This window comes from Atractosteus spatula, chromosome 6 (genome assembly GCF_055471065.1).
Source record: "Atractosteus spatula isolate fAtrSpa1 chromosome 6, fAtrSpa1.hap1, whole genome shotgun sequence".
In the NCBI taxonomy this organism is placed as follows: Eukaryota; Metazoa; Chordata; class Actinopteri; order Semionotiformes; family Lepisosteidae; genus Atractosteus; species Atractosteus spatula.
In genome coordinates, this window is record NC_142711.1 from 64,465,565 (window position 1) to 64,489,119 (window position 23,555).

General features: G+C 40.0%; 1 protein-coding gene across 1 annotated transcript in view; it reads left to right on the forward strand.

Annotated features, from left to right (window-relative positions):
- The window catches only part of LOC148833189 (catenin delta-2-like), a 313,017-nt gene that overhangs the window by 154,183 nt on the left and 135,279 nt on the right, over window positions 1-23,555 (forward strand). Inside the window, exons 7-8 of the mRNA XM_088918834.1 lie at window positions 3,067-3,616; window positions 12,527-12,718. Coding sequence (XP_088774960.1) covers window positions 3,067-3,616; window positions 12,527-12,718 — 742 coding nt within the window. The remainder of the gene's footprint in view (window positions 1-3,066; window positions 3,617-12,526; window positions 12,719-23,555) is intronic.

Sequence of the window (23,555 nt, forward strand, 5' to 3'; positions counted from 1 at the left end):
TTTCATTCCTTAATTTTACCTTTGTTAAAGCTTTCTGAAAACCCTCTGTGAATCTGAATTTAAGTAGTTACAGGCTCTTCTAAATACGTGTGAGAGATGAGGCTGAGCTCCCTTGATTTCTGTTACAACTGGGGGGAAGGAATTTGATGAAGAAAGTGATCAGTGCTTTGGTTGGATAGATTTCATTAAACAGGCCCTCTGAGAAACTTGTTCCTAAAGCCTACTCTGTTTCTGGAGGCTGATCAGGAGGCTGCACTGATAAATCTCTCTGTGGGAACTCTTATTAGAAGACATTCATTTTCACCAATTAGCAGCCACGGATGATCTACTGAACCTGGGATCCTAGATATATAAATTGCAAATCTGCCTTCTTATTTTTAGTAAAGGGCCTGAAAATAACAATCACCTCCCACACTCAGCTCTCTGCTTATTTCCCACAAAAGGGTATCAAATACTATGTACTGCCTCATTTTCCAAATTGATGTTAGTTAATAATTATATCTAAGTTATAATGGGTTAAGTGTTCACTGAAAATCACTAAGCTAGTTGTGGTTCATTATGTATGCTTATGTAAGAGAAGTCTCTCAACTTCACAGCAAGACATGCTTGTAGATCACTGTGCTGTCTTTGCACAATGACCCTTGAGTTTATGAAAATTGGAACAGCTTCCATAAGAGGCACCAGCCAGGTTATTTTGTATTTGCCATGCTCCTGTCTGTGTGCAACCTCCCTCTCCTTGTTCATCTTGTCTCGCTCGTGTTGTTCATCTCTGCGCTGGTGGGGCTGTTCAGGGTCCTGAGTGCTTCACGGTTCATTCACTTCCCTCTGCAGGGGGTCTGATTTGAGATAGATGGAATTAACAATAAAGGAGAATCTTTTTTTTTCTCAGCAGATCAGCAAAAATAACAAAAGCCTTGGCTTTGTGCTTCTCAATCACGCAAAGATTTTGTGCAAGGCAGTGCCAAATTAGGTGGCATAATGGTGTTTGGCTGTCAAGGTGATTCTTCTGAATATATCTTGAGGAGACCAGGGTAGTCAGTCCTAGGTTAATAGAATACATTGGAAACTGAATTTATACTGTATATTCACAGTATAACAGTCTGCTTATAATGACATAACCCAAAGAATTTCAATGTCTTTATCCTGAATAGGGTATCCATTGAGAGTCCACTGCAGGTGACTCATTATATGAATACATGTATACATCATATTTTAATCCTTTGCCCAGCAAACAGTATCACAGTTTTGCACTTCTAGGACCAGGTGGTTGTTTGGGTCCCAGCTGGTGGCAGTTTATGACAGTAAGGGCTGTTCCTCCTTTGCTCCAGTCCACTTAGCTATGAAAGTGAGTAAGAGCTCTGCGTGGATCCACACCCCATCTGGAGGAGAGTCACATCCTGTCCGTCCCCTTAACATGACAAACACCAGGATGATCTGTGGGCTGATGTGCCTCCAGGCTCAGGAGTCGACCTCACTTACCCAGAAAGCCTTTAGTACAAACTGTAGAATTCCATAAGAAACTGTGGTTTCTTGGTTTCTTTTTCACATAGGTCTATTGTATTATATTATATATTGTTTGTATAAAAATGTTGTAGGGAATTGAGTGTATATGGCATGAGCTTTTCTGAAAAAAAAATGTAAGCGGTCAAATTGTAGAATTCAGGCAGGCGGACCTGTTGAGCTGTCTTTTGATATTGTGTGGTAGGATAGTAGTTTTGGGTCTGTCTTGACATTTCTGGTAACACATAATGTTGGCCGGGGCTGAGTGTGCATCATAAAAAGGATCTCCAGAAGCATCACGTTTGGAGCAGAAGAAGATACGTTTGTGTCCCTGTGCTGTTCTCAGGAAAGGGCCTGTCTGTGAATTCAACTCATTTCACAACTTCACTGAGCTGTGCTGTGACTTTTTATATGCCTACAAAATACGTAATCATAATGAAGCTGTTTGGAATAGCACAAACAACATCACTGGATGTTCAGATATGCTAAAGCTTAATAAACATAATAAAATAAGCTCAAGAAGTGGGACATTTTTTTAAAACAAACTATTTCAGTTTGGCTTTTCCTTTATTGGAGTAAATGCCAGAGGTGTTTGCTGTTTTGTAGTCATAAGGTATTACCTCTGATTATATATATGTTTTGTATAGGTCTTCGAGATGTTAGCCTTGGAATTTGCTTTGTAAATTGGTTTGTTCCAAATGATTGTGAACAAACAACGTTTGCACTTTTTGCACCTATGTTAGAAAAAAATGTTTGAAAACTTCTTTAAATCCTTGAAAAACAAAATGCAGATCACATACGCATTTTCTGTACTGCCAACCAAGTATTTGAGACACCTAAAGGTGTTGTTTTCCATAAGGATTCAATTGATGTGCTGCCCTATATTCAATTCGCCTGGAGCACTGCTTTAAAAAGAAATACTTATGTGTCACTAACAATGCATTGAATTATGTGTAACAATTTCAGGGAACAGGCACTATTTTCTGGCTGCAGTAATATAATGGATTACAATGAATTGAGACATATATAAGTATGATTCTGCTTTAAACCAATAGCAATTTCATCAATTACCAAAAAAAAAATTAATTTAGAAAGTACACTCCTTTTTGTAATCACTTTATGTTTGAAATGTTCCCAGTCTGTGGTTGTGTGGTTAAAATAACACAACACCGCAGTCTTTCCTTGAGGGCTGGAGTCGCGCACCTTCAGGGTGACACACTACTCGTTCTGTTTTTATTTCGAAGTAAAGAAAATGTGTTGCTAGATGTCCTGTGGCAGGCTGGCCCTGCTCTTCCTCTGATGAGTTTAGCAGGCTCCCAGGCTCTCTGCCTTTTGGACCAGCATGCCGGTGTGGTTGGTCAATCAGTCACTTCCCTGCCTGGCACTGAGTGAAGGGGAGAAACATTGGTTTTCCAAAACTGTGCTGTCAGGGTACACATGGACCCGTATTTTTGCAGATTCTGTAGGGTTTTTGTAAAAGTGACCAGTGAAAGAAACGTGTGCGAGTGTCATTGAAAGGTGAGGTGTTTCAGTCCGATATTGTAAATGCTCCCTGTCTCCTCCCAGGTGACGTCGAACCGCGCCGCCCAGCTGGCAGCGGGCGAGTCCTCGCAGCCCCCGCCCCGCGAGTCCTTCGCGCCCAGCCACGCCAGCGCCTTCCACCTGCCCGACCCCCAGCACCCTCCCGCGCTGTACTACTCCAGCTCCACCCTGCCCGCGCAGCGCGTCAGCTCGCCCCTGTCCATGCAGCAGGGCGGCTCGCCCAGCAAGCTGCAGCGCGTGGGCTCAGCCTCGGAGACCTCGGGCTACGCCACCACGCAGAGGGTGTCCTCCCCCAAGCAGTCCCCCAGCCGGCTGGCCAAGTCCTACAGCACCAGCTCGCCCATCAACATCGTGGTGTCCTCCTCTGGCCTGGCCTCCTCCCCGCTGCGCGTCGCCTCCCCGCCCAATGCTCAGGGGGGCCTGCCCTCCTCCCCCCTGCACCAGATCAGCTCTGCCGTGGGCAGCTACGCCACGCTGTCCCCCACCAAGCGGCTGGTGCACACCTCCGACCAGTACAAGCACTCGCATGACCTGTACGGCGCGGCCACCCTGCAGAGACCCGGCAGCCTTGCGGGTAAGCACCGGCCGGCCCGGCGCCGCACACTCGCCGCGGGTCCAGCAGGCATCTGCTGCTCATCTCAGTCTACTAGCTGTGTTTCTGTATGTTCAGCAAGAGCATTCTCTACTGTAAGACACTGCAGCAAACCTTAAAGATATTGCTGAGTTAAACAGTCTTATACTGTATATACAGTACATCAATTTCAAATATGAATAATCTAATGTAATGAGGTAGTATATGGGTGTACAGTATATATACTATCCTATATATACCCATTCAGTATATGGAAACAAATAGTAGTTGTTCTTCTTTTAAAGCATAACAGCTTTATGCGGGATATACTACCAAACTCAAATGTTTCTGCCTGTTTTCCCAGACTGCAGTGGTGCATTTGCTGTGACAAACCCATGGCTGTCCAGCTCTGGATTTAAAGACCCTTCTTTGCCATGTCTGCCCTGTGATTTTATTGCCACAGCTGTGTTGTGATTTATGCTCAGGTTAGGCCATGAATCTCTTGGTCTCAATGGAGTTTTTGGGGCAGATCTGCCAGCTATTGAAGAAACGTTCTTATTGATGTTTCAAACTGGCTTATTTGTTATTTTTTCCAAATTTGTGTTTAGCAAATTTCTGGCTTAGAAAATATGATCTTGCAAGTCTTGTAACAGACTTAATGCATCATATTTGTAAAACCATTCCTGCTGTTAATGTTGTTTAAGTTAACCAAACAGTTTTGTTCAGGTATGTACTCTAGTGTTTGTCTTGTTCAACAGGTTTGTGTTCGGTTGCCTGGTTTGACCCTTGTTGAGTTGGTTTCTTAGATACTTCTGATATTTGAAGCTGACTGTCTATGAAACCAACAATCTAGCTGAGAGCTAAGAGCTGTTGTGTGAAGAATCTGAGAGCACTCCTTTAGGGATGATCTGTTCTTCTTATCCATGTATTGCTGGTTAACTATACAGTAGATGGATTTTGGGGTTGTGGACAGTCTATGTGTTGCCCATTATAATCAAACACAGTTCTCACAGCAGGGGTGGCAGGAGCTCTGTCACAGAAGGAAAAAACAGAAGGCTTCACAGGCACTATGCTTTGTCTGCATGCAGACAAACCAAAAAAGTGGAGGCTTTAGTTTCACTGGTCTCCAGAAGACCACTTATTTGATGGAAAAAATAAAACAGAGAAGGTTATGGTTTACATTTTGCCTGAGAAATTTCTATAGCTGTTTTTTAAATGCAGTATTGTGTGATTGTGGCTCACAACAATGCCAGTTTCCTTTGCCAAGTAAATAACATATCAGCTTCAGCTCTAAGGAGTATCATTTTTTTATTAAAGTGAAGCAACAACCTCAGGGCATGAACACCAAAATTATTGTACACTCTAAAATATATGTGTGTGGCTGGGTACAGTGGGTGAGTACAAACCCCTAACAAGATTATAACAAAGGGTTCAGTACACACACAAAGGCTGTGCTGTGAAAAACTAAGGGGAAAATATTCTAAATTTGTGTTGCTTAAAGTATTGCCCTTGGTTTTCATGTTTTTTGTTTCTGTATCTTGCGACACCTGTTTCCCATTGTTCTAGCCTTCAGTCTTGAGTAAACATCTTAAAGCCTTATAAATAAAGCACTATGTTTTTGAGCATATTTGTCACTTCAGTGCTTTTCCTGAGAGTAAGTCACTGTGGCTCAAGGTTGTGATGAATTCAGGTGTGTTTTGAGAAGACTCTGGGTTCTTAAACCAGCTTTGGTCTGTTGCAGGTCTAACTAATGTGCAATCAGACCTGACCGGCTTTGTTAAATATGTCAGAAAATGAAGACAAATGCCCAGGGGACTGACATTTGTGCAAATACTGTACATTGCAGCGCGAGCTCAGGGGACAGTTTCGAAACAGTCAGTCAGACAGTCTCCTTTGCCAGCTTAAAAAGGAATTGATACTGTTCCACCATTTTGAGCTCATGAGCTTTTCCTCTGCGTTTTGGCAATTTGCTGTTACTCCGGAGTTCATTATCTGAAAACCTAGAAAATTGATATTCTGAGAGTGTGCATGGCATTATTGATTTTCTGCCCTATCACCTGTCACTTGATTTAGTTTAGAGCATTGCTGCCGTACTATAGGAGGCTGAAAACTAAACACTGTAAAGCCAGCAGAAGCCAACCTGAAACATTGGCTGGCCTCCAATGTCAGTGTGATTAAAATAAAAGGCACAGGCTGGCCTTGTTTCCAATGAGCGAGACTCAGTTCTAACACTGCCTCTTCTTTAGAGAAGGCCTTTGTGGGTGTGGGTGGATGCAAGGATGAGAGTATTTGAAGACATACTCAGGGTTTCACAGACCTATATGAAGTTTCATTAACAGGCTTTCATATGGTTAGTAAAGTAGAGGATTAGTCTGTTCAGTATTGTTTCAGTTTTGGAATATACAGTACTGTAAAAGCTCCTGTATTTCTGAAAAAAAATGTATTCCCCAATGGGTAAACAAAAGGTTTTGGGTAAAATGGTGTTTTTGTATTTTAAAGAGGTTTTGTTTATTCAGTTTTCTGTGCATTGCAGCGACCTCAGCCATTTGATTAATTATTTGCTCAGAAGGAATTGCTCTGTATGGAACTTACTGTAAGTGAAACTTGCTTTGCTCATGTCTCCAAACTATCATATTGCACAGAGACAGGTACAGTATGACAATCCATAGGCCCTTCACATCCTTAAAATGTTTAGCTTGCATAATGAGCTTAAGGCCTTTCAGGTGTAAATGCAGTATTGTGCTTTTTGCTTTCCTGGGATTGATGATTGGTTGTTCAGTCAGTTGATTCGTCATTTGTGACAGTATTGGGGGTCACTACTGGCCAAGATCTTTCAATTTCATAATGTTATCTACTACAGAAAAACAAGCCACACAAATGTTCTTCTGGTATACACAGAATGCAGCACAGGGTTAAAAAGTATTTCATCACTTCCAAAACCAGCAAATATAAAGTCTAACTCCTTCTGTGCAGCCATAATTTTCTTTCAAGCTCTCAGAACTTTGACCTCTAAAACTTACTTCAGCGGCAAATCCAGAAGATTCAGGTCTTTCCTAAACCAGAATACAATAGGCTGTGCGATTTTAGTTTCTTTCTTAACCTACAACCCTTTTATAGGTTAAGAAACAAGCTAAGTGTTGACAGCTGAGGCTAATTTTTTAAGAATCAGGCAAAGGAAACAAGTCGCTTGGTACCAATACCTTGCTTAGTACTGAAGATCCACTTCTTGTTTCTCTGTGTTATAGACATCAAGGACTATTCTGAAACTCTAATTATACCAGGTTTCCTTGTGCTGTACTTTGAAATGATATATTGTGACTACTGAACCTTTTTTTAACTCTTTATTTCTTTTAATTTGTTCTGTGTAGTCTAGTTATAATTGTTATTTTAGTGCCAGGAATAAAAAGAACCCCCAATATAATTATGGGAATTACGATTTTTACTGTGATACCCTCGCTTAATCAAAACTGTCTTTTCTTAATTAATTAAAGGATATATAGTTACCATCTCAGGCTGTCCATTCATCAGCTGAAGCTAAGCTCAAAGTGGGTCATGCATCAAGATGATCCTAATGATCCTAAACATGCAAGCAGATCTAGAACAGAATGGCTAAAGAAATGTCACCCTGTGGATTGGCCAAGCCAAAGTTCACACCTGTTCATGCAAGGAAACCCTCAAATGTCACAGACAAGAAGCAGTTCTATAAGGAGGAATGGGCCAAAAGTCTTAAAAGCCTATGCGAGAGACAGATAAACGGCTACAGGAAACATCTAGCTGAAGTTATTGCTGCTCAAGGAGGTCCCACCAGTTATTGAATGTAAGACTTCACATTATGCACTTATTCACACAAGGATATTTACTGTTGGTCCAGTTTGTTAAATTATTCAAATAGATTTTGTGTGTTTGTTTTATTTAATGAGATTAGCTCTTATTAAGTCTTACATGAAAATCTAATTACATTTTAGTTCTAAAATACACAAGAATACAGACCAACCTGGGGGATCCACAAACATCTTCCTGGCACTGCAAGCTGTAGAAAGTGAATGATTGCTCCCGCCCTGCAGCCAGTGAGCAAACAGAGTTGGGAATAATTGTTCTACTGCCTTTTGCCACTCCTGAGAGTTAGTGAAGAATGTGGGTCAAGCAACTACTTGCCATCTGGGGTATAAACCTATAAATGAGTTATGAGACTGACATCAGTTATTGTTGTCTTGGAAACCACTAAGCAGGAAAGTTTTGAGTCAATTAAATTGCAGATGATCAAGGAAAAGAAAGAATCCGTTTGTTTGGGAGAGTTGTTGTTTGTGGTTGTGAGAATCGTGTGCCATAGCCATTCCCAGCATATGGGTCTGCACTTTTTTCAAATCGTGGGTGCATTCGAAGGTTCATCTTTAGCACATACAGTAGGGGAGACAGAGACAGATTGTTTAAAGGAATATATGTAGGTTTCTGTTTCATGGTGATGGAGCTTCATCAAAATAGTTCTTAAAAATGTGGCATTACAAACTGAATCCTCATTTGTCATGGTTGTCTACTGGGTACTGTATGTGAATAAATATGGAATTAAGCTCCAGATTTCCAGTGTCTCAAGAAACATTTGCATCACAGTTTCACTACGAGAGATTTTCTGGTCTATTAAGATCATAAGAAAGATTAATAACTGAGAAGAGGCCATTCTGCCCATCTTACTTGTTTGCTTCTCTAGAGGTAGTTGGCTTTGTCAACACAGCTGGGTAGTTTGTTCCAGACTCCCACAATATTAAAATGCCCCTGTTTTCTGTTTTAAATGCACCTCCCTTTTTTACTCCATGTGTGTTAAGCGTAAATTATTGCCTCTTTCCTTTAACTGTTCTGATGTTCAGGTGACAAACTGGAGAAAGTACTGTATTGTCAAAATTATATTTGCTCAAATATAGACAGCCCCACTCATTCTGTTTTTCAAATGATCATGTCTCAAATTCATTGGCATTTTCATAAACATTTAAGGAGTATTTCACTGATTATTTTGAATCTCATAAATTCTAATAAAAGTAAAGGGTTTCACTCACAGAAAGACTACTAATCTCTCATTGTGTGAGAGTCTCACTTAAGTTCTTTGATTATCTGATGCTTGGTTCTCAATGTGTGGCTTTTCGGAACTCTCTGATTTTATTTGAATGCAAGATGCTGATTTTAAGACAGATCTTCCAAGTGGTTCCATCTTATGCAAAGTACTTTCAAATCAGAAAGGCATTATATATGCTCAGTCAAGAGTGAAAAAACACCTAGAGATTAACACACAGATTGGAAAATGATTACACACTAGTTTGATTAAGTCCTGTTCTCCGGTTTCTCTGGCTTTGGTGCAGCTTTCACTCTGATGTTAATTACCATTACAGCCTCTGAAGAGATAAAACGATGTAGTGGTCAAGGATTCAGAGTCCATTTCATGCTAAATTGCCAGCAGCAGCTTTGAAAACTGTTAAAACAAGGATTTCACATGAATCCCTAATTTTCACTCTATCAAGTGCACAGCCAATACATCCTGTCAGCGAGAAAAAAAAATTACAAATTCCTTCTTTAGGTGTTCCTTTCAAAGACTGCAAAATACAAAAAGGAAGCAGTTTTGCTTCATAAAGATAAGCAGGGCCAATGTTATAAGGTCAAAAATAATTTTTGCAAGGTGCTCTCTTTCCACGCGCTGTCTAAAGGCATGTTCTTGGGGTTCGCTGGCATCTTTGAAGCTGTGTGGAGTTGTGGTCAGGGCTCTGGACTCTGAAGGGGAATGTCGAGCATGTTACACATGTTAGTTTTGGTTAAAAGCTCAATAAATTAGTAATTGCTCTAAAGAGCACACACTGTGTGTGTCTGCGTGCGTGCGTGCGCGTCTGGCTCACCCCTAGCCCCAAGCCCTAAAGGATAAAGCAGTTTGCTGAAAATGAATGATTTTAAGTGTAAAGCTTTCCAGCTGAAATTATACAGTGGTGTGAAAAAGTGTTTGCCCCCTTCCTGATTTCTTATTTTTTTGCATGTTTGTCACACTGAAATGTTTCAGATCATCAAACAAATTGAAATATTAGACAAAGATAACACAAGTAAACACAAAATGCAGTTTTTAAATGAAGGTTTTTATTATTAAGGGAAAAAAAAATCCAAACCTACATGGCCCTGTGTGAAAAAGTGATTGCCCCCCCGTTAAAATATAAATCAACCGTGGTTTATCACATCTTTGGAAAGCTGAGTTCAATTTCTCTAGCCACACCCAGGCCTGATTACTGCCACACCTGTTCTCAATCAAGAAATCACTTAAATAGGACCTGCCTGACAAAGTGAAGTAGACCAAAAGATCCTCAAAAGCTAGACATCATGCTGCGATCCAAACAAATTCAGGAACAAATGAGAAACAGAGTAATTGAGATGTATCAGTCTGGAAAAGGTTATAAAGCCATTTCTAAAGCTTTGGGACTCCAGCAAACCACAGTGAGAGCCATTATCCACAAATGGCGAAAACATGGAACAGTGGTGAACCTTCCCAGGAGTGGCCGGCCGACCAACATTACCCCAAGAGCGCAGCGACGACTCATCCAAGAGGTCACAAAAAACCCCACAACAACATCCAAAGAACTGCAGGCTTCACTTGCCTCAGTTAAGGTCAGTGTTCATGACTCCACCATAAGAAAGAGACTGGGCAAAAATGGCCTGCATGGCAGAGTTCCAAGACGAAAACCACTGCTGAACAAAAAGAACATAAAGGCTCGTCTCAGTTTTGCCAGAAAACATCTTTATGATCCCCAAGACTTTTGGGAAAATACTCTGTGGACTGATGAGACAAAAGTTGAACTTTTTGGAAGGTGTGTGTCACATTACATCTGGCGTAAAAGTAACACAGCATTTCAGAAAAGGAACATCATACCAACAGTAAAATACTGTATGGTGGTGGTAGTGTGATGGTGTGGGGCTGTTTTGCTGCTTCAGGACCTGGAAGACTTGCTGTGGTAAATGGAACCATGAATTCTGCTGTCTACCAAAATATCCTGAAGGAGAATGTCCGGCCATCTGTTCGTGACCTCAAGCTGAAGCGCACTTGGGTTCTGCAGCAGGACAATGATCCAAAACACACCAGCAAGTCCACCTCTGAATGGCTTAAGAAAAACAAAATGAAGACTTTGGAGTGGCCTAGTCAAAGTCCTGACCTGAATCCAGTTGAGATGTTGTGGCATGACCTTAAAAAAGCGGTTAAGGCTCAAAAACCCTCCGATGTGGCTGAATTACAACAATTCTGCAAAGATGAGTGGGCCAAAATTCCTCCACAGCGCTGTAAAAGACTCATTGCCAGTTATCGCAAACGCTTGATTGCAGTTGTTGCTGCTAAGGGTGGCCCAACCAGTTATTAGGTTTAGGGGGCAATCACTTTTTCACACAGGGCCATGTAGGTTTGGATTTTTTTTTTCCTTAATAATAAAAACCTTCATTTAAAAACTGCATTTTGTGTTTACTTGTGTTATCTTTGTCTAATATTTCAATTTGTTTGATGATCTGAAACATTTCAGTGTGACAAACATGCAAAAAAATAAGAAATCAGGAAGGGGGCAAACACTTTTTCACACCACTGTATTTCTTTTGATAACAACACCTTGTTCAGACAAGGGATAACTTTCATTGATTATGTTTCTGTAAAAAATGTAAGAGACTGTTTAAAGTGTTTAGTGCTTTAAAAAGAGTTTAGCAGTTCTTTACTTAAGATGAACAGAACTGATTTTATTATGTTGCAATATTATATCCTGTAGGTTGTGCACTATTTAGTCTTGGTAATGCTGTTTTGTGTTTTACAGTAGATGATTATTTGAGTTACAGTAGATGACTTTGTGATTCTATAAATGTAATTGGTTTTGTATAAGGATGGCTGTATATATAGGTGTCAGTGTGACGTTTGTCTATAAATGTTTCAATTTGCAGTATTTTTTGTTTTCTCCTCTATTGAAGTTTTCATTCAGCTTCCACTTTGAGATGTGGATTAGAGCTTATGCACTAGACAGTGCTCTTCTCTAATTCTGATGGACAGATTCAGGCTTTTCAGAGTCCTGGGGCGCCAACAATGAGATTTCTTAACCTGTTTGTGAGAAAATGATGTTTCTATTGGGTTTACTGAGTTTTTACTTATCCCTGAAGATCTTCCCGTACAACAATGAAAATCTGGTTTTGGACCAGAGGCAGACAGCTGGTTGATGCTGATAAGGTGATTAGGAGGAGTGAGGGCTGAAACTTCAGGTTTTTATTGTCTGTAAATTTGGGGAATTACATTCTGCTGAAAACTCATTTGCAGACAGCGGGATGCTGGGAGGGAAGAAATATTATTTCCTTCTCCTGTTGTTATATTTACTGTAACTCCAAGTGCCCAAACATGTAGGGCAGGTAATGTAAGCAATTCTTTCATTCATTAAATATGGCCACGCTAAAGGTCCATGATAGCATTGCTTACGTCTCCAGGTCCTTGTTTGGTTTATTTTCTCCATCTACTTGAGGTCTTTCACATATTCTGAAGCTCCCTTTTCAGTTGTTTATCAGGATGCAGATCGCGTCCTGCGAGAGGGTGATAGGTTCAGGCGAGGTGGAGACTCTTGTCTGAGCTTACCCCCCTCTCACAGTCCTGTTTTGTAGAGCATTTCAAAGCATGTCAAGGTAAGACAGAGCTTGTTAGAACAGGAAGTCACCTCCGGTCTCCATTACTGATCCGTGCTCCACAAGGTGAGTTATGAGCATCATCCTTAGGAAAGTTTTCACTTGAACTCAGGAATGTCCATTAGAGAGCGGAGGTACACAAACATACAGCGAGCTAGAGATGCCGGCATCTGTTTTTCTGAGTGCCCCTAAAACCTTCCTTCATGCATTTGTTTTAAGTCTCCTTAAAAAAAACTTGTTTTTTTTTTCTGGCAGGATCCAGAGGATCCTACAGCAGTCAGCACAGTCACCTTGGCGCTGAGCTCCGGACACTGCAGTCTCCAGAACACCACATCGACCCCATCTATGAGGACAGGGTCTACCAAAAGCCCCCTATGAGGAGTCTCAGTCAAAGTCAAGGAGACCCACTGCAGCCAGGACACACTGGCACCTACCGGACAAGCACAGGTAAGCCAAGAGGACAGCTGGGCTCAAAGACAGTCCAGGCACTTTTTAAAGTCTGTCTTGTTCCTGTGCTGTTGGGGGTTCATGTCTTCTCCTCAGCCCAGCGAAGGTAAGAATGCTCCAGCCTCATTTTCACTTTTGTCATATTTTGATTGGAATCGTGCAGCCCCTGGGGAATGTGTGTGAAGCAAATCAATGACCATACCAAAGTACTCTGATGATAGCCTTCCTCACAATGTCTTAAAAAGGAGAGTACCTACTAAAAATAATATAAAACATCAGATAGCAGTATATAGGGTGAACTGCTGTAGAACACTGCTAACTGAAAGAAGCGGGTGTGAGCTACAGTATAATTCATTAACTGTAACTGATGAAGGCACAAAGTTGTCGAAAACCCTGTGAATGAATCCACTTATTTTTGTGAGATAATCATCTCAGTGTAGGAGACTGGTCACTTTCATATTCATGTTGTTGTTTGCTTGTCTTCTTGACTCGGCCCATGCACATTTGACAGTCTCCTTGCTCTGTTTCTTGGTGTGCCTGCAAGACATACTGTGTGTTTCCTGAGTTTCAATGAATGAAACATTAATCTGACCTACCAACACAGCAAGACTGTACCGAATTATAACTGAAAATACTCAAGTATTTTCTTCTGTTAAATGTAACCAGTTTATGAGTAGATGTACAGTATGTGATCATAAATGATACCAGTTTCCCTAAATAAATAACAGTTCTGTTCTGAAATGCACTGTGCTTCAAAGTCTTTGTAAGAGTGATGAGCAAAAGTCATGAATCAAAAAATCTGGAGGTTAAGTGGATGTGGCAAAAAAAATGAAGAATTTCAGTTTTCAGTCTACTTGTCCTCAATTTAAAAAGTTTGCTGTTTTTCCTTCCATTGAGATGGATACAGTCACATTATCTTACTCTCATTCTCTCAAGTCTAACCTCTGTCCTTCCTATTTGCCTTGTGCTGCCCTCTCCTCCTCCGTCTGTGACAAAACCCTCTACGTCTCTCTTGCCCCCTCCCTCGCCATTCGCACATACATTTCTCCTCTCTCAGGACCTGTTCTCCACAACTCCCAGTCCAGTTCCCAGTACTCTGCTAGATGAGACTGGGCGAGCCTCCCTACCCAACTTGTCTGTCTACTCCCACTCCTCCAGGGCTCTGCATCTTGCCTGATCTTTTCTCAAGCTGCTCCGTTAATCAGTCCCTCCATTGGCTCCCTATTGCTGCACACATCCAAATCAAAACCCCCGAGTCTCAACCACCATCCTCTCCCGTTCCTGGCCTCCATTTTCTCCCTCCCATCACCCCTCCTGCCCTCCCTCTCTGTCCCTGCCCCTCCTCTTCCAGCAGATTTCCTGAGATTTCCCACTCCATGGTCACTCTCTGCCATCGGTCCTCCGTGGGGAATGTGACCTGCTCTGTCCCTGTCAGTGTCATCTCACGGGTTCCCTGTCTGGCACTGGTGATCTCCCAGCTCTCAATTACAGAACTGGTGTGCTCCTGCCTCTCAAACTCGCACCGCACTTTATTTATTGGTCTGACTCAACATTATCTGGACACTATTTAAAACCATTTCATTTTTCACAGCATCAAATTCTTCTGCCATAATAACTAATTAAGGTTAATACTTTCCTAGTGTCCTGTACATGAAACAGACAATTAGTATGTTTTTTAAGTAGCGACACGTTTTTCATTTTTGGTACATACAGTATTTGTGGAAACATTTGGGATTTTTCTCATGACTGTAATATTGTTCCTTCAGGTTTCCTAGTCAGAAACTGGGAGGATCAGCTGACTTACACAGAAAAGAAAGAAAATCCCCTTTCCTTTTTGCAGTTCATACATTCGGATGTACATTAACTATGACATCTTATATGTTATTAAAATTTAAAATGCCTCTTAATTTCCTAAACATGTTTTTGACTAAAACTGGCCTTGAAAGATTTGCATTTGATCTGTTTTGGCTCCTGCTGTGTCTTCACAAAGACCGTATTAAACGGTTCTGTGATTGAATTTTCACCGTGACAATTCAAGCTCATTTTTTTTACTCCTACCCATGAACAATTTGATGTGCTGAATTATTTGTCATTGTATTGAATCCAGTCAACTGTGTTTCTTCATCAGTGATTTTTACCCATAAATCTACTCAAAGGAGTAGCTGTGAAAGGCAGGTCACCGTGTAGCTTTAGAGCTGGTGTAAGTTGTAATTAAATGTAATTCGCCCACAGATACCTGACAAGCACTTTTAATGTGCGTCATATAAGACCACGGTGTCAGTAGATTTAAAGACAGTGAAGGTGATCTTTAAAGATCTGATCAAACTCTTTGGTGCTAGTACCAGAAATGTACTGTAATATTAAACACCTAGTCAAAGGCTTGCTCCAGAATCTATTTCTTACTTTATTTTGAAATATTTTGTATTTTTTTTCTTATATGTCTGGTAGAGGTTACAAAGGTAGTTTTTGGTTTAAGTGCAGCTGTGAGGTTACACACCGTGCAGATGACATCTGTACAGGTCATTCCAGCCCAATATCCAAATCCTGGGAAGGGGGACTGCTATGGTGTCTTTTCCCGGCTCACGCTCGAGTCGCCCACAATGGAATTCTTTTCCAGATGCTGGTCAGGCCATGGCAGAGCTTAGGTGCCCAGACTGTTTTTTTCTTCTGTGTCTTGCTGAGACACCATTAAGAATAGTGAGTGTTTCTCCTATCAATTGCTGGGATTCTTCAAGGATCCTGTGTTTTGTATTTAGTTCACATTAGTGCTCACTGGAACAGGAAATTAAGCATCCGTGTGGTCTTTGAGAGACATGCTTAAATTAATCTTCATACATTGGGAGAGAGTGGCCTTTGCTTGGCAATTAAACCACAGCGGGGTGTGATGTGTTTTGTCTTCTATCCGGTACAGATGTTTTATTTGGTCTGAACCCCAGACTGATTCAGGGGTCAATGTGGGGAGCAGACAGGTGCTTTGAAACCCATCTAATCCACTTATCTTCTAGTGGCACCTTCACACTGAGTCAGATTGCCTTCAGTGGATTCGCTGATAATGTTGTCAAGAATCACCATTTCTGAAAAAAAAATAAATAAATGTGATTGTGGCATGAAATTCCACTGTCCTGTTTCAGATCGTTTTGAGTTTCAGAGTTTGGTTGGTGTTCATTCCTCACTGGACTCAAATCTCAGTGAATCTGTTCATTACTTATCCAGTACAAAAGGTAAAAGTACTGTACGGCTCAGCTGTAGGGCACAAGCACTAAAAGCACTAATGGCATTCTATATGTGTCAGGGAATTAAAGCTCTTTAGTGTAAACTTTTCCGTATTACTCAAAACAGGGGTGATACTGTACCTGTTGCCTAGCAAAACTGTTAATGTATAAAACAGAGCAAAGTAATTGTAGACCAATAATTCTCATGTATTTTGGTTGTAAGGTTGTAGAAGTAATAATTAGAACGTAGCATTCATACTTTACATTAAATATATCATAACTTAGTGCTTACACAAACAGTATGTACAATGTTATTACATACAGTTTCAGTGCAATTCATGTGTAATATATTTTCCTAGAATATGTAACTGCACATGCCACAGTTATTTCAAAGTAAATATGTAATTACCATTAGCTACACTGTAAATACGAATAGTATCATTGTAATTATAAATACATGCAAATTTAGTGTGCGAGCACAAAAAAGTGCGAGCTATGAAAATACTGTGTTATGTTGTGTGTAGAAACACATAATGCAAACAGCACAAGCCAGAGAAAGTGGAAAGCAGGGGGTGGTATATTAAAACAATCGGTACAGTATTTCTTTATTAAATCACTGTGGGAGTTGGTGCTGGTGTCCTAAGATCTGTCGGATGAGATGACTTTGTCATTGCTTACGGATACTTGAATTAAGTCTCCTTATAATCATGACTTGAAGGGTTCAGTTCTTTTCATGTGTTGTTCATTTCTTCAGGCCTCATAATGTGTCTGATCTCTTTTCTTTCCACCGTCTATTATGATGGAGAAAATTCACATTTTATTTCTTACAGTTCTTATGGGGTTTTCAGTTTCATGGTCATGGTCATGGTCAAGATTTGTTTTGGTTTTGTTGAAGTTGAAGTTGTGTTTTATTTTATTTTTACATTTTTACTCAAGGCTCTGCAGTCTCAGGCATCTGTGACATTGGACTGTGATCATGTTTCTTTTATTTTCTAGGAATCGGTCATGTTCATTTTGTGTTGTGCTGACAAGTGTATTTTAACAACATATACTATTGTTGTTTGAACAAAGGAGGCTACACCTTGTATTCCTTAAAAAAACAATGTGTATTAATCAGAGTATCATATCATTTAATGAGGACAAATCAGTCCTGATTTCCCATTTTTTTGCAACAGTTAAGGCCATTGGTTTAACGCTGGCAATGTCACTGTCACTAATTAAGAACAGAAGTGTCCTGCAAGTTCCTGTTGCCTTGAACCACATAAACTCTTAACACTGCCTTCTGGGAAAAACAAGTAACTAATCTAATCGTTAAATGAAAATGAAGCAGACGCTGAGTAGTTTTAGGTTGCTTAGCAACCATTGGTGCCATTTTTGAGAAAGAGACAACAGCTATATAAAGCTGGGAGAATATTAGCATGTCTGCCAGCACTGATCTCATCAGTTCTTTAGTATTACTTGCAGGGCTTCTGTTTGAGGAATTATACAGGGTACTGTTCTTTCATGTTTGCCAGTTAAAAAAAATAATTAATTTGTTTCTGAAACTGTTAAATGGGTTTCACTTTTATATTTAATTATTCTGCAGTTATTTTACATTTGAGCTGTACATTAACTGTTTATTAATGTACAATGTTTGCCTGATGCTTTTCTAACCAAAGAGACTGACATTTGTGCTCTTCTATCCAGCCGGATGCTTTATTCTGGAGCAATGTGAGCGTAGTGTCCCCTATGATTTGAGTCCACTGCTAGTCCAGTTCTAAACTGGCAGCAGTGAGCAGGAGTGGCTGGGGCTCTGGACTCTTCTGGATCAAACTCCAGAGTACTTCACTCAGATGGCTCCTTTAAAATGCCCAGCTATAGAATTGGGGGCCCCAGACGAGCATTATAAACGAGAATTTGTCCACCGTTGACTCATCTTGTAAAAGCAGTCGTGCCAAGGTCATTGTAGAGAAGACAATCTTTAGTAGAGACTTCCCCTCAGGACGTTCCGGCTGAAACTTACAGACACCTGCGTTCGCCCATTTCTTTTAAATTGAAGTTAAATTTAATTCGGATCTTTGAATCAGAAGCTTAACCTCTTTTTCTTTGGTGGTCATTCGATTTGAAGAGAAACCAGAATGCCTTTTTCATAGTTCAAAGAAATAATTAGAACTGTTGAAACTATTGTAATTATTAGAATCCAGTTATAATATTTTCAATTTGCCACAGTTAGTTTATTTCTCTGCTTTCTTGCCTTGGAATCTGTAACAGAGAATTGCCTTGAGGGATTTGATTAGTAAGAAATGAGATTTTCTATGATAGATACAGTTTCAACTTCTGCAGTTTTACTTCCATTTCCCCAGTGTTGCTGGAGTCATTTTGCTGAGAATCTTGTTTTTACACTTGCTCTGCTGTGGATATTCACAAAACATTCAAACTGTCTGTCAGAAAGCACACAAGCTGTTTTAAAATGTGTCTCAGAACAGATAGACTGCAGAAAATTAAAAAAAAATTACATGTAATGGACTTATTTTACCTTTTTATTAATCTGGTTTTCCTTTCGTCGTAGAAAATACACTTTCAAAATCTGATATGTTAGTAAGTAGGTGTAATGTTATTTGCCTGATGCTTTTTTAAGAATACAACTGAATTAAAAAAACAAAGTGCAAATGACAAGTGAATGTTTTCAGATGGGTTGAAAGCTAAAGAGACACTAGCTTTGGTCATTGCTGAAAATATACTTGTATGTCTCAAAGATACAGGTTGCTGTCATAACTGCCTCTGTCTGTGTTTTACTGTTATATTTCCTTCTGCTTTAAATACATGCCAAAAAGAATATTTAAGGCTTGAAACTAATCAAGGCATTTGAATTTAATCCATACTAGGTCATGGCAAGCTTGAGAATTTTTTTTCACCAACTGTGCTTCAGTTAGTATTTTGACGTGCTTACACTTAACAGCTGCCTGTTGGGTTGTAATTAGTTTAAACAGGAATCATCTCCAATAGTGTCACCAAAGCAGTCAGGAAATATCAAAGTGTACTCTAGTTAAAGCACAGCAGTGGCACGCTCCATTTAAGGCATTTTACTGCACAGAACACATTTTGCAGGTGCGTGAATCTTGTGGATTCACTGCTGTATAAGAAAGTCTACAGCAACCTTCTGTCTTTGATGCCTAAAGAAGAAAAGTAACTTTTGCATTCCTTTTAAGCTTTATTTATCTCAGTTGTATTCACCATTTTCAAATGACTAAAAGTGTGTATAACATTGAAATGTCCAACTTAGTCAAGCAAATTAGGCTCTGTACTGGATTTTAATTGAAAGGACATCAGCGCACACGGTGCAAATTCATCTCTATACTGTAGAAAGTAGCGTTTTCTGAAAATAAAAAGGGTTCACCCAGCCTTAGAGGAAGTGCTTTCTCAGAGGATCAGTGAGCAGCATGGTTTCCTTTTCCATTCAAACACTGCCCTGCTGACTGAAATGACCACATTGTTTGGCGGTTATATAAAAGAGTCTTTTTCAGCAAGGTCTAGGATGACACAAACCTAACTTGATGAAAAGAGCCCTACACAAACCCGCTGCACCTATTCATTTTCCCCTTGGAATCTGTGATAGCAAGTTATCCCAGACACACTTACTCATGGGACACAAAACCATTGAAACACATTATTAGTCTTCTGGTACTTACCTGTTGAACTGTAGATTTCAAGACACTTAAATTCAAGATGTGTTTAGAGGAGAGATGCACTGCAGGTTCTCTGCACAGATGCCTGTGTTTCTTGGAGCATGAATACTACTGTATTAATGATTCTAAGAGACAGTGATAGAAGGTCTGTCCAAATCAAAAGGTCTGTGTTATTTCCAAAACAGATTGGCAATTTAAAATGAGGTGAAATTCCAAAAACACCAGTGATACACATTGTTCTTCTTTCCTGAATTCTTGAAATTAAGATTCACAGAAAGGTTTTTGGACTGTTTCTTGATCATGAAGGGAGTGTTATACAGGTACAGTAAGTCTTTCACTGATTTATCTTTTCAGTTGTGATTTGTAGTCACTGCAGAGTAATGTTCTCACCCTCAGGATTAATGCTCTTGGCCTGCTTTCTCCCATCCTGTCACTCATTTTGCTCAATGCTGTTGCTTTAGCTGGCTTAGACTTGTCTTTGTGATGCTGCTTTGTGGAGGTAATGTGCTAAAATGTGTTATATTCTCTGCAAAGGAGGTTTTCCACACATACCAGCGTAATTCAGCTGTGCCTCAGAGAGCTCAGACTGCCTTCACATCTGAGGTCCACTTTCAGTCTCTTGCAGAGCAGAGTTGACAATAAAAATAAAAACTGTCTGTGAGGAATTCCATTGATATTGCATACATATATATTTGTAAGCTATTGGCACAATTGGAAGAGGGTGCAGTGTTTATGGTAAAACAACTATGCCATTAAATTTGCCACACATAAAACAGTGCCAGTGCCTTATTTATTAATAGATCGATGTTATTTTGCTGAACTCAGTTCTTAATTCCACACATTTAGTAATGTTTTCAACAATTCATATTGAGACAGGGCTTTTATACTATGTATTTTATCAAGCTTTAGACATCTGTATTATTTATAAATAAGCATGAAGATCAAGAGGCTGATACTCAGGTGTTTTTCTGATATGCTTTACCAGCATGTCCTTTCAAGTCCAAAGAGAAAAGGTGAACATGTTGTCAAATACTAATCGAGTCAATTGCCTTGTCTTGAGGCCCCAGAAAGCACTTCCATGATACAAACAGGCCATCAGATTCAGATACATGTCAGATGTCAGGGAGATACTTTGTTTTTTCCAGTGTGAAATGAAGAAAGTGTTGACTTTGCACTTAATGTAGACCTGTGGCTCTCAATATCAAAATAAACACAATTTAACAAGTACTCAGCTCTAATGTCCCGTACAGATTTATAGCAACCCAAACCTTTAACTCTTATTTTACAAGACATTTTGTGTAGATTTCATTTCTTGAAAACATTCTTTTGCTTGGAGCAATAGCCCGCAGATAAATAAAAGTTCCAACATATGGAGACATACTGTAGATCAGTGGCATTGTCTAATGCTGCAACTTGGAATGGCAAACTCGCTGTGGAAATTCAAGTGAAATTCAACTTAAAGTTGTAAATGTGAGTCATTGTTTAGTCTGACGGAGGACATGGACATGGTATCAGATGGATCTGTACAAGGAAAAGGAAACTCCTTACAACTGTGCATTGCTCTAATGCAATACTCTACGAATACTGAAATAAGTACAGTATGACTAATACTATTCAGTATAACTTTGTTCCTATTGCTTTGTTTTGTTTTGTTTTTATTTATTAGATTTTGACTGGTTTACTGTCTTTGTTCCATGGTGCGATTGGACTGGAAGGTAGTAGGAGTTAGTAGAAGTCCCAAAATCATTTTATTAGAAAGCCAGCTGTCATTGTGAGGGCCTGTCTCTCAGTGAATTGGACCCTGTATCTCGGTGAACTGGACCCTATCTCTTAGTGACCTGAACCCTGTCTCTCAGAACACTGGACCCTGTCCTGTAATGAACTGGACCCTGTCTCTTGGTGAACTGGACCAAGTCCTGTACTAAACTGGACCCTGTCCTGTACTAAACTGGACCCTATCTTGTACTGAACTGGACCCACTCTCTCAGTGATCTGGAGCCTGTCTCTCGTTTATCTGTCCTTCAATGAATTGGACCATGCCCTGTAGTGAACTAGACCCTGTCCTGTAGTGAACTGGACCCTCTATCTCAGTGAACTGGACCCAGTCATGTACTGAGCTGGACACTGTCTCTCAATTTTACTGGATCCTGTTCCAGAAAGACGGGGCTGCAAGGCGAGACAGAGCCCCTGGACAGGACAGAACCAGTCCATCACAAAGCCTCTGAAAAAGGAACAATTTAGAGGAAAGCTTTATTATTGCTGCACATGGGATTATTTTTTATTTATTTACAGGCTTTAAACTAAAGTTAATCACTTTAAAAGTGCTCATACACATTTATCATAATGCTTCCTTTCTGCCATTGTGATCTAATAATGATTCCAGCTCTTGTCTAATTACAGTGCAGCTATGAGCAATGACTGCCAGTGCTTCATCAGTGATTTACAAATGTGGTGTGCAGCATGAAGCACCAAGGAAAAAAATAGAAATTGGTTTGTGAACATTCCTCTTATTTTCATCAGATGTATGCATCTATATGTGACAATACATACAGTATATATTTTTAAATGTGAAAATACTATATCTTCCCTGGCGACACTCAGCCCTGAAGATCAAAAAGTTCTCACTTAAACCCACAGAGATGCTGTTTCTCATAAGTTTCTTCTCAAACACTCCGTCTCTTTAGTTGATTCAGTAACAGCAAATAAACAGAGACATATGTGCATAAGATGTGTTGAGTGTGCAGAAGGGTAACACTTCCCACAAGCTTATGATGTGTCAGAATAAGCAACATTCGTCTTAATAGGGGGTTTTGAAAGGAACAGAGTCACAGATTTAGAGAAAGACTGCCATCTGCAGAAGTGCGATTGGAAGTTCGGGTGATGTGCTCGGCAAATGTTAAAGCGTTGTTGGGTTTTACTGTAAGTGTTTTCTGAGTATAAGTTTGACTTGTTGCTTTGATACACAATCACAATGTATTAAATCTAAGATACCATTTGTTATATGCATGTGCAATCCAGTTTGTGGGGCAAACACAGTGTTTGAGTGGTTGTGCACGACTTCTTGATTAACTCAACTGTCCTGATGGCCACTACTGTATGTCATGCATGAGAGTTCTCGGTAAGGAAAAGTTTTAACTATATGATATTTTATTAAGGGGAAAATGGGTCACTGATAAAACTGAAAATGGGTTCTTAAAAAACTAAAGCATCAGTAAAAAGAAGTATGTGCAATAAATGTTAAAACTGCGATAAACCCCTTGATCCAGAAAGGCTGTCTCTTCCTATTAGCTGACTTTTTGGTCATTTGGCTCCTAAGCTCAGTAGTATTAAACACTGGTGCTGAAGCCCAGCTTTACAGCTCCTCTGCATTGTAAATCACCTGCCTGAAAGTGAACAATAAAAGGTGACGTGATTTGGGTTAATGCAGAGATCTGAACTCCAGAACCCCACTGCTGAAGCATACATAATGATCAATTATGCATTCATGGAGGACACATTCCTGGAAATGATGGATTACAGCAGTAACTCACACTGAGGCGTTCCTACATAGATACTTAAGGAATGGCTTCCTTAACTGCGGACTGATTCGTACAAATGGTCACCTTGCGCTTTCATGTTCCTACTACAAGACAAAGGACAGAGGAGCATTAATTTCCTCTATGTGTAATGTGTGCAGGCAGCGATTACTCAGTGGGAAATTAAAATAATTAAGACACACTGGTGCCAACTCCTCGACGGTCTCAAACACACTGAACGATTTCCACAATTACATCTGACAGAAAGAAAATTATATGTCTGTACGGACATACATTAAAGCTGATCTTTGTGAATGTAGTGTGAAGTGATGGAATTGATCACTATAAGGAATATTTCTCTATAAATAAATTTTTGCCAGGAAGGTAAACTGGCATATTCTTCAAGTGAATTGCTGCACCAATCTGCAAATATTTCATGGCAAGA